Here is a 12,419-nt window from a genome sequence, read left to right as displayed (position 1 = left end):
CGTTTTGCTGGCGGTATCCCAGCGCTGCCCTATTGATTTCAATGGGGAGCAGCGGTGGAGGAGCGGTAGACACACCGCTCCTTCACCGCTCCAAAGAAGCTGCTGGCAGGACTTTTCCTGACGTCCTGCCAGTGCAGCGCTCCGGTTTGAAAGCCCTGGGGCTTTCGCACTGGAGACAATGTTGCAGCTGTTTGAGGGCGGATTGCAGACGCTATTTTTAACGCTATAGCGCCTGCAAAACACCCTTGGTGTGAAAGCGGTCTTAAAGTGAAACAAAACCCTCCAAACCTTTAACCACTTCAATACCAGGCACTTACAACCCCTTCCTGCCCAGGCCAATTTTTAGCTTTCAGCGCTGTCAGATTTTGAATGACAATTGTGCAACCATGCTACACTGTACCCAAACAATTTTATCATTTTGTTCCCATAAATAGAGCTTTCTTTTGGTGGTATTTGATCACTGCTGGGGTTTTTATTTGTTTCTGTTATAAAATTTTGTAAATTATTAAGTTTTCTCCTTCACTGATGGGCACTGATGAGGCTGCCCCGACAGACACTGATAAGGCGGCACTGATGAGGTAGCACCAATGAGGTGCCACTGATAAGATGGCACTAATGATGAGCACGGATAGGCGGCACTGATGGGCACTGATAGGTGTCACTGGTGTGCAGCACTGATGGGCATTGATAGGCAGCACTGATGGGCACTGATAGGCGTCACTGATGGGCACTGAAAGGCTGCACTGATGTGTACTTATAGGTGGAACTGATAGGCGGCACGGATGGGCGTTGATAGGTGGGCAAGGATGAGCACTGATAGGTGGCACTGATGGGTGGCACTGATGGACACTGATGGGTGGCACTGATAGACACTGATAGATGGCACTCATGGGCATCACTGATAGGGAGACATCTGGCAGGCATTGGTAATGGGCACTGACTGGCACCATTTGTGGGCACTGATTGGCATATTTTGGGCACTGACTGTCATCCCTGGTAGCCATGGGAGGCATACCAGGTCATCCATCCCTGGTGGTCCTGATGGCATCCCTGGTGGTCCAATGTGGGCATCCATGGGGGGTCTGCACTAATAATCAATCAGCGCAGACCCCCCCTGTCAGGAGCTCTCCTCTATTCACTTCTGTCAGATGGCTTTTACTGTTTACACTGTGATCAGCCGTGATTGGACACCGAGATCAGACTGACACACCGCACCACCGATCACCGTGCTGCACGCCCCCACAGGAGTGCGGCGGCAGTTATCCTGAAAGATGCCATATGACGTCCAGTCAGGATAACTGAACCACCGCCCTGCCGTCATTTTGCTATAGGCCAGGTGGGAAGTGGGTAAGGAAGCTGCCATTTTAGTCTCTGACCTCCAGCTGCCATTGTGATGCACGTGATCAGTTATGACACCAACCATTTCATTTCTTGATAGTTCGGTTAAGAGCACAAGCAACTGTGACAGCTATCATTCACAGCATTCCATTTCTGTTTTAAAGTACCCTTTGGCTGTTCTAGTGGTGTCTGGTGTCACAGAGTCTTTGAATGTCACTATGCTATTATCACTCAAGAAAATAAATTGCCATAGACAGGGTTATCTTGAAAGAAGACAAAGCTGCTGAACCATCAAGGCTACCTGCCAATATATTTTACCACCATTACAACATTGTAAGCAAAGGGCTGGCCTGGTGCTATGCTCACATGAGCCATTCAACTCTGGTTTCCCTGCACCAAAAGCATTCCTTCCTGCACTGTACCACAAAGATCCCTGATGTATCATTGCTGACAATGTATGTCAGATTTTCATGCATTTAATTTTTGCTTACAAAATGGCTGCTTGATAGAAAATCAGCTTTCCCCCTTCGGGCCCTTTAACACTGTTCTGTAGAAAAGTCGCAGTAAAAATGCATATTTGCTGTGTTTCAGATGCATTTCTGGTGCATTTTTGGGTTGCCTGCGACTTTACTGCGATTTTACATCGATTTTGTCATGATTTTGCCGTGATTTCCCTTTATTTCAATGGGAAGCTGCGTTTTTGGTGCAGTTTCGAAAACCGCACCAAAGATGCAGCGCTTTTCAAAATGCACTGCACCCACAACGCAGTGGTGTGAAAAGTCCCATCTGGTTTAAAGGGAAACTTTTTTTGCCTTTTTCTTGCAAGGTAAAAATGCAGGAATAACGGACCAGTGTAAAAGGGGCTATAGTATATAGGATCAAAGGTCTGCACAAAGTCCACAGCTGATGTTTTATTATCTGATGATGATTTCCGGATGGAAAAAAAAAATGGGGAAATGGTACAGTATGATTTTAATTTAAAGTGACACTAATTGATATGCTTACTCTTCACAAAATTTCCATACGCATCTACAACTTAATGGCCCTGTAAACTAGTTTTCATTAAGTCGTTTGTTATTCTTCCTCCTTGTAACATCTTCCGAAGCTCCCAAATCTCTCTTTTTCCCCCTTACTTCCATTTGTTTGTAATGAGCAGTGCACGTTAGTTGCAGTCATGTGCACTGCTCTATGCACACTACACATCTCATAGTCTATTATTATTATTATTATTATTATAATACAGGATTTATATAGCGCCAACAGTTTGCGCAGCGCTTTACAACATGAGGGCAGATAGTACAATTACAATAAAATTCAATACAGGAGGAATCAGAGGGCCCTGCTCGTTAGAGCTTACAATCTAGAAGAGGGTCAAATGGAACAAAAAGGTAATAACTGTGGGGGGTGATCAGATGGAGAAATCAGAGGAGATATCAGAGACAAGTAAGAGAGGGTGACTACATATCTACATACAGTGGGACTATGGAGAACAAACATAGCCATCCTCTCACAGGAAGTCAGATCATAGGAGCAAAATAAAGGACTTGGGAGCTTCAGAGGAGGAGTGCAATAGAAGTTACTCTTTTTAGTTAAAGTATATGTGAATTCTTACCCTGTAAAACAACCCATTCAGTTTAAAATAGAAATGAAAGGCAAAGAATTTGTGTAATAAAAACACAAATTATAAATATTTTTTTCTTTTTTGTAAGTGACATAACCTCTGTTCTCAACTGCATTAAGGGCTTAGAGAGGTGGGGGAGGAGAAACAGCATGCCACTGATCTTCTCTGTGAATGACTGTGTAGGGGTAGGAGGGTGTCAGCACAAGTCTTGGCCAATAGAGGACATGCAGGCTGTGCTCCCAGCACAGCCAGAAACTGATCACGCTATGATGCCTGGCTTGGTTTGTTTACAATTGGAAAGCAGGATCACCAGGAATTTCACACCAAGGAAGCAAAATGATTGGAACACAAGTACGTGGTACAGCAAGCACATATCAGGAATATGAAATGTTGGCGTGACATATTCTTTAGGAATACATTCTTGAATATCATTTTTTAAACCAGAGTTTAGGATCACTTTAAGAAAAAGGCATCTCCTCTAATAAATGACAATCCTCCTACACTGTTGTACTGACAACTCTCCTTTATCATTTAGCAGGAGGGTGAAAGGTACACTTGAATTAAAACAACATTTTTTTAAGGCCATACAAATGATATCATTTTGATTATTCTGATTGTTAACCACTTGCCGACCTCCCCATACCGATATACTACGGCAAAGTGGCACGGGTGCGCAAAACAACGTACCTATACATCGCTGCGCCATCCGCGCCACGGGAGCGTGCCTGCGGACTCGCTGTCCACCGGTGGCCCACGATCGTGGCACGGAGAGCCAGAACGGGGAGATGTAAACAAGGCATTTCCCTGTTCTGCCTAGCAACATGATAGGGATCTACTGCTCCCAGTGATCAGAAGCAGTGATCTCTGTCATGTTCTAGTGAGCCCATCCCCCCTACAGTGAGAACATGCTGAGGGAGCACACTTAACCCCTTGATCGACCCCTAGTGTTTAACCCCTTCTCTGCCAGTGACATTTACACAGTAATCAGTACATTTTTATAGCATTGATCGCTGTATAAATGTCACTGGTCCCAAAATAGTGTCAAAAAGTCGCAGTCACGATAAAAATCGCAGATCACCGCCATTACTAATAAAAAAAAATATTAATAAAAATGCCATAAATCTATCCCCTATGTTGTAGATGTGATAACTTTCGCGCAAACCAATCAATATACGCTTATTGCAATTTTTTTTTTTTTTTTTTTACCAAAAATATGTAGAAGAATACATATCGGCCTGAACTGTGGAAGAAATTTGTTTTTTTATATATTTTTTGGGGATATTTATTATAGCAAAAAGTAAAAAATATTGCTTTTTTTTTAAAATTGTCACATTTTTTGTTTTATAGCGCAAAAAATAAAGACTGCAGAGGTGATCAAATACCACCTAAAGAAAGCTCTATTTGTGGGGAAAAAAATGACATCAATTTTGTTTGGGTACAGCATCGCAGGACCGCACACTTGTCAGTTAAAGCGACGCAGTGCCGTATCGCAAAAAGTGCTCTGGTCAGGAAGGGGGTAAATCCTTCCAGGGCTGAAGTGGTTAAACTTATACGGGAAATTCAGGTATGACACTTTAAGGAATAGATAACGTGAAGAACAAAGCATGAGCATAAATCAGTAAGAATCATTTGGAAGCCATTAACCATATGAATTAAACCCAAGCCTTCATTAAGTATTGATTACCCCGGAAGGAAATTGGTACACTCTGGGATTAAGCATGCACAGCTTGATGGTAGTTATAAAAGGTTAGTCAAAGCATTTATGCTCTGCAACCTTTAGCATCCAGGAGATAGCCTTATAGTTATTACTAAGCAAGTTATTTCCATTTCTTATCATTAACCTTTGAATCATCTTAACTAGTTGTGTCTTTTTTTTTTTTCTCATTTTAAGATCATTCATCAAATATGTAAAATTTGAGTAAATTCTGTGTATACAGTAGAGGCCAGATTATTACCATCCCTACTCTCCCTATTAGTGAAATGCTCTTTACCAAGCATTTGAATTTCATTGGTCATCATGGGTATCTGCTCATTACACAAAGCACTTTGCCTTATGGAGTCAATCGTTTATCCTTCCTGTGCTCACCAAGAGCAGCTTCCCTCCATTCACTTCTTTTACATCCCTCAATGTAATATCTAAGATTGCTCATGTCTCATTCCTCGGCAGCTGCTCATAAAGGCTTTCAGTTATTAATGACTTTTCTGTTCAGGTCACAAAGTCTCTAAATATTAGCCTTCAGCTGTCACCTTTGACCCAGCGTGCTTTGTGACATTCCAAGCTGGGAATATCTTTGGTCTATAAAGCTGCACAACGCACCATCTCCTCTCAAGGTGACCAGTTTAATGGAGGGCAGCACACACTAAAAGCTAGCCATGTGCCAGTAACATTTTTTTTTTACAAAATTTCGTCTCATTTTAAGAACATTTGTTCGATTTGGTTGGTGGGTCAAATCAATTGATCATTTTTTACATTTTTGAAATTTGAAGGCGCAGGATGAATTTTTTTTTTCTCAAACGAACGAAATTCCAACATAACGTACATATTGTAATTTGAAACTTTAATTTAATACATCTGGGACTCAAGTAGCTGCTGTAGACAAAATTTGACAGGCGTTTTAATTAAATTAGTTGACTCAACGATGGCAAGATGGCACGCTCTTGCGGATGATTTTGAGAATTCTTGCATGAATGTTTGAACACACTCTACTGGTGCATGAATAGCTTAAGTCTAGCCTATGCGATTTGAAATAGGTTGCCCAAAGCATAGAAATTTCCCTAAGGGCTTTGTCACATGTGCATAATGTGCAGGTTCCTGTTGGTAGAAGATCAGGCTTAAAATACGCATCTAAATCGCTCATGTTTAGGCGCGCTTAGCCGCATACAACTCTTCTTTTGTTCCAATGAATGACTACATATGTACACATTCATGCCCATTAAGGCTGGATTCACACCTATGCATTTTTAGTGCTTTTTGCATTTTGCAGATTTGCACTACAGTCCATTTAACATGGTTTCCTATGGAACACGTTCTGTAGTGCAAATCTGCAAAATGCAAAAAGCACTAAAACTGCATAGGTGTGAATCAGGCCTAAGGCTGGGTTCACATATATGCAGCTGCAGTTTGCAGTCCGGTGCGTTTCTGTTTGCCAGTACAGATGCAATTCAGGTGCAGATTTTTCCCTGAATTCGCACTTGAACCGGACCCAAAAACGCACAGGACCCATTTCAAATCCGGACCGTGGGCGCCCCGCACCTGTGTGAACCGGCTCCATTGAAAGTCTGTCACTTTCACATGGTATGCAAATTGGATGTGGTTAAAAACGCATCCAATTGACATATATATGTGAACCCAGCCTCAATCTGCAGATGTGTGCAGCCATGGACACAGCTATGTCCTACTTTTTTTCGTGTGTAGCTAAATGCAGCGCACATTTTTGTATGTGGACCCAGGTGTGTGTATGGGCTCATTGATTACTATAGTGCTGCGTTTAGATGGGCACAAAACTATACATTGTCAGCATGTAAACGCAGCTTTGTTTCTGAGCCTTTAAGATGTGCATCAAAATGCATGATAATTTGCCATGCGTTGTGGTCATTATGGTGCATTCAGATGCTATCAGGCCCCTTTCAGGATCGATTGGGTCCGCCTGTCAGCTTTTTAGGTGGACCCGATCGGACCATCCATTGACGTCTATGGAGCGGCGCATGTAAAAGGACATGTGTCCGTTTACACCCACTGACATCCTATCCGCTGTAAACAGATGGATGGGGGATCCGTTCCCCATCCGTCTGGTGGATTGGATGACAGTTGGATATAAACGGACAGGCGGTCCATTAACATCCAACCACCACATAGAGGAAACTGGGCTGTGTCCGTATATTCGCTCTGCAGAGTGGAGCAGACACAGACCTGTCATCCTCCTGCTCAGCGGTGATCAGCGGAGAGATTCCACGCTGAGCCGGCGGATCTGCTAGCGGAGTCCGCTCCATGTGAAAGGCCCCTTAGGAGTAAACGGTACCCCATCGTACCTGCGATAAAACACGTGTTTTTTTGCGTGCTGTGTAAACACAATTCTGTGGTGCACCGATATGTTAGGGCTATTAATGTGTAATACTTTTTCCACGTTATAAAAAAATAAATAATTCCTGTATGTTAATTCTGGCAGTCAGTGCTATCATACCTGGCCACCCAGCAATCCATGGCCACCATTTTTACCAGTATGTTAATTGTGTGGTGTTTCTGCCACCGATGAGTAGAAGTGGCCACACAGGCCCATAAGCATTCTGTTGGGTGTAGCGGTGGCACGACCAAACCTGCTGCAACTTCCTACCTTGAATATCTCATTGATTTGTGAATGGTGGCAGACATTGAGATCCTCAAGTATATGTTCATTCTTACAATGTTCTCTGCATTCAGCATTCCTTCTTAAATTCTTCTACCACCTTGCAGTAGCCATACTCAGATCTGATAAATGGCAGTAAGTATATATTGTCTTAAGCTGATTAAAAAAATAATATGGCGATCAAACATACAGGAAAAAGATTGCCAGCCCTCTGATCTCTTTCCTATTAATCACATTGCCAACAAGTCCTAATTTTAGCAGCCAGACCAGTAAAAAACCCTAGAAATGATCCCATGATCTCACTGCAGAATTGTCTTTTTTTTTTTTTTGCTTGAAGCTTGAAGATGCAAATTCAGTACCGGCCAGATCAAATCAATCAAAGATTATTTTATTTTTCTTGTGCCCAAAGGTTTTTTTATTTATTTTTTTTTATATTTTTAATAAAGGTTTCAGGAATGACATAGTGAATCAGTAAATATGTAAGGTATCACCACTGCCTCTGATCTGAGCTGGGTGAGCAGACAGTATGCAATAGTCTGCCGGCTTCTATAAACATATACCACCCTTGACTAACATAATTTCTTGTCCTCCCCTACAGATAAGAGGGAGGCCGTCTGTGTGTGTCTCTTGCACATATCCCCAGAGTCATTAAGGGTGTGTCCATCTGAAGCAAACCTTACATTACTCCATAGGACGCCTGCAACCTGCTATGTTATAGGAAATATATGTTCCTCTATACAGTAGATAAAGCTTACAGGACACATTAACTCCTGCAACCTCCCTAAAATCAGTTTATGGTGGAGTTTATGGTGGACAAGCATGAGGCCTCAGCTTAGAAGACAAAGTATTTATTGCTGAGGTCACATATTAATCAATGAGCACTCGATTTTACCATTTCTCCTAATTCTCCTTGCCCCATGGCCAACAATAATGCAATTATATCATATAGTCTCCAGAATAAAAGCCACATCCTGCATTAAAAGGGCAGTTTTCAAAAATTCTACATTTAAGCATAACGTTGAAGAACACAAGAAAGGATAATCTGTTGGGGGTTACGCTTCTGCGTCAGTGTGGGAGGGGTTAATGAAAAACAAAAAAACCTCACCTGAGCCCCCCTGGCTACTTATAAATGGGGTTGGGGCTCTTAGAGAAGATGAGGTCTTTCCACCGATGGGGAGGGGAACAGGGTTACTGGAATGGTGATGGTGGATCCTGCAGACAGAGGACCTGCTGACATTGAGGTATGATGGAAGACTGCTGGAAGACGCCGGACTATTTCCAATACAGTAAATACATTGAGAAAACAACATTTCATATAAAATAAATCAACGATACTTGTGATGGTCTTGACACTTACCGCTCTGTTCTCCTAGGAAGACCAGCTTGAATTTCCTCAGTGGGTTTCCAAAATCTCCCCCTGCAGACATGATGCTCGGGGAAGGACCAGGAGACAAGACCAGGGAAAAGAGCAGCCAAATTCCCTCTCTGTGTAGCCGGTCTCCTGTGGACTTGGTCCTGTGTGTGTGCACTGGATGAAGGATGCTTAGTGCAAGCTGGAGGAGAGGGAGGAGAGCAGGGTTAACTGGGTGGTGTCTGCAGTGAGACAGGAATAGGTTAATTTCTTCCCTAGGAGAGGCAGAGCAGGCACTACAGTAGGTGAATAAGGATGCTTTTGGCTGCTCTGCTCCACATCTCTCCCCTCCCCACCCATGCACAATACGCCTGCGTCCTCCTTCTCCCCCCTGCCACTCACACACTGCTGCTCAAGCTATGCTGATGTCAGTGCACAAGCTGATTCAGAGACTGAATGAGCAAGAAACACAGACCAGCAGAAGAATTGCCTGTACAAACACCTGCACTGTCATGCAGCTGTAGCAGACTCATTTGCATGATGCAGGGCTCATCGTTCCTTTATATTCATCTATATAAATGTGACATATGCAGCAGCACCCTACAGAGCTCCTGGATCTGTTCATATCAACGCCTGCCACTGTGCAGCTTACAGTCTAATGTCTCTATCATTATACAAACTATAGCTGGCTAGGGCAGAAACAAGTAAAATCAGTTTGCATTTTACTGGATGGCTTAAGCCTACTAAAACACAGAAAACATGTAGACTCCTGGCCATAGACGGATCGAAATTCAGACAGTTCAGCAGGGATCCATCTATGGTTGTTCCTGTTGCTGACCATAATGGACAAAGATCAATGCATAGTAAATACAGCAGCTCATAGCAAGCAGGAAAAAAAATCTTAATTGAGATAACATAAACTGAAATACAATTACTAAGGGGAGCTGCACTTTCATTAGGATTGCTAAGTCATTCTGCTTGCCATTGAACACTATACTTTTCCTGATTTTCACAAACTGTGCCGCCAATATTGTTAGAGACAATTAGACAGTATGGGGATCAGCGATCTTTGCACGCGGTACTGATGTATGAAGGCTACATGGCAGAACGTTTCTGTGCAAAAAACACAAGTATGGTCCGTATCGTGAGCTCATATTGACAAAATACTGACCAGTAATGCAGATTTTTTGTGTTTTTTTTTTTTGTTTTTTTACTGATCTAAACACGGTGCTAGTTTACTGATATTTATGCGTATGTGTGTACATGCCCATTATAAGCAATAGGCTGCAACCTGATAATGCGCATGCTCATACCTCCCAACTTTTTGAGATGAGAATGAGGGACACCTATTAACAAAAGTATATAAGTAATAGGACATTAAAAGGGAAATATTATAAAAAATGATTAGGTAAACCCACAGGTGTTTTTTTTTAATCACTACTGATCGTTTATATTGACTTTTGACATTTACAAATGCAGCAATTTAGAAATTGGATGAAAGGTTTAGCACTGGGAAGCACTGTTTGAAAGATAAAAAGTGCAATTTATATACAACTATATAGATCTGACCAAAATGAGGGACAAATGAGGAGGAAAGAGGGACAGAGGGACTTTGTTCCAAATCAGGCACAGTCCCAGGGACAGTTGGGAACTATGCTATGTGTCCTAACAAATATTTGATAATGACTGAGCAATCCAGGGTAACAACGATCCGTACTTTTAAGGGTTGATTTACTAAAGGCAAATAGACTTTGCAAGTGCAGTTACTCCAGAGCTTACTAAATGAGGGGAAGCTCTTCTGACTTCCACCATCCAATCACATGCAAGTAAAAATGCTGCTTGCATGTGATTGGGTATTCTTTGCAAAGTGAAGCTTCACCTCATTTACTAAGCTCTGTAGCAACTGCACTTGCAGATTGCAATTGTACTTGCAAAATGCAAAGTCTATTTGCCTTTAGTAAATCAACCACACAGTGTCCTTTCTTACCATCTGTGTCCATTTCAGCAGGGGTTCCCTTAACATATTTGTGGCAGAATCGAAGCCAAATGGTATGGATGTCACTTTTCGATATTTGGGTCTGTTCAGTTTTACCCACCCAGAGCTTAACGAACCCATGTTATTCTGTGGGTGGACGGATGTAAATGAACAGGCAATCCGATACATCCGACTACCTCTGATCAGTCATGTTTAAAAAAAAACAAAAAAAGATGCAGACCCTTTCTTTGTATTTTGGACATAGATGGTAGTTGGATGTAAACAGATGCACGTTTACATTCTCCTGCCCTAACATGGAGCTCCCATTCAGATCCGCCTGTAAAATTGTGTGAAAGGGGGCTAAGGGCTTGTTCATACCATGTACACGGCAGTGCCATTAGAAATAGGCCTTACAATATTATCATTCGATACATAACATGCTGGAAAGCTGCCGCAGATAGGACTCTTAGGCCTCATGCACACTGAGCGTTTAGCCCAAGGCAGGAGGCCCCAGCGTTTAGGTGTGGGTGGAAGCTACATGTGTACTGTCCAGCCCTGCTGCCAACAGCCTATCAAACTCTGACAGCTGCTGTGCCTGGACATGGTTGCACCCGGGAGCAAATGCCTAGAAAGACTGCTTACTTTCTGGGTATTTATCCCTGGGCACATACTGCCCTAAATGTTAGTATCGCTAGGAGCATGTCCAGTCTCTCAAAGAGTTTGACAAGCTGCCAGTGAGGCTGGATGGTGCACCTTTATCCTCCATCTGCACCTAAACACCAGGGTCTCATTCACCAGGGCTAAACACCCAGTATGTTTGGGGCCCTGTCAGTCAAGATGATGTCTGAGCCCTTATTGCTTATATTAGAAATTACATCATAACCATATAGTTCTACTGGAAAGAACATTACATTACACCAATTAGCCATACTTTATGACCACTTGTAGGTGACAATGATTATCTTGTTTCAAGGGCATCTGTGGGATATATTAGGCAGCAAGTAATCATGTTGTCCCTGAAGTTGATTGTTGTGTATGGGGCTGTGTAGCTACAAACTGGTAAGGGTGCCTACAATGTGAGCATCAGAACTGGACCAGGGAGCAAGGGAAAAAGGTGACCTGGTCTGACAAATCATGTTTTGTTTTACATCATGTGGATGACCTGGTATGTGTGTGTCACTTACCTGGGGATAAGATGGTACCAGGATGCAAGATGGGATTAAGGCAAGCTGGCAGGGATAGTATGATGCTTTGAGCAATATTCTGCTTGGAAGCCTTGGGTCCTGCCATTTATGTGAATGTTACGTAACACATACCACCTGCGCAAACATTGTTGCTGCCCAAGTACACCCCTTCAAGGCAGTGGCCTCTTTCAACAGGATAATGTATCCTGTCACACTGCAAAAATAGTTCAAAAATGGTTTGAGGAACACAACTATGAGTTTGAGGTGTTGTATTACACTCCAAATTCTGCAGATTTCAATCCAATGGAGCATCTGTGGATTGTGATAGAAAAACAAGTCCAATGCATGGAGGCCTCACCTTGCAACTTGCAGGATTTAAAGGATCTGCTACTAATGGCTTGGTGCCAAATACCACAGCATGCCTTCAGAGGTCTAGTAGCCTCCATGCCTCAACGGGTCAGGGCTGTTTTGGCGGCAAAAGGAGAACCTACCTAATGTTAGGTGGGTTGTCAAAATGTTAGGCCTGGTTCACACCTATGCAGTTTTCTTTTGATCCTTTTCTGCAGTACTTTTTGAGGTGCATTTTGCGTTTTTGCACATGCATTTT

General features: G+C 42.7%; 1 protein-coding gene across 1 annotated transcript in view; it reads right to left on the bottom strand.

The window, feature by feature from the left end:
- Window positions 1-9,118, bottom strand: part of RAB6B (RAB6B, member RAS oncogene family) — a 109,761-nt gene extending 100,643 nt beyond the window's left edge. The window contains exon 1 of the mRNA XM_073625531.1: window positions 8,660-9,118. Within this exon, the coding sequence (XP_073481632.1) occupies window positions 8,660-8,729 (70 nt within the window). The 5' untranslated portion in view covers window positions 8,730-9,118. The remainder of the gene's footprint in view (window positions 1-8,659) is intronic.
- Window positions 9,119-12,419: the final 3,301 nt, after the last annotated feature.

This window comes from Aquarana catesbeiana, linkage group LG04 (genome assembly GCF_042186555.1).
Source record: "Aquarana catesbeiana isolate 2022-GZ linkage group LG04, ASM4218655v1, whole genome shotgun sequence".
NCBI classification, from domain to species: domain Eukaryota; kingdom Metazoa; phylum Chordata; class Amphibia; order Anura; family Ranidae; genus Aquarana; species Aquarana catesbeiana.
This window is presented reverse-complemented; position numbering and strand designations above follow the sequence as displayed.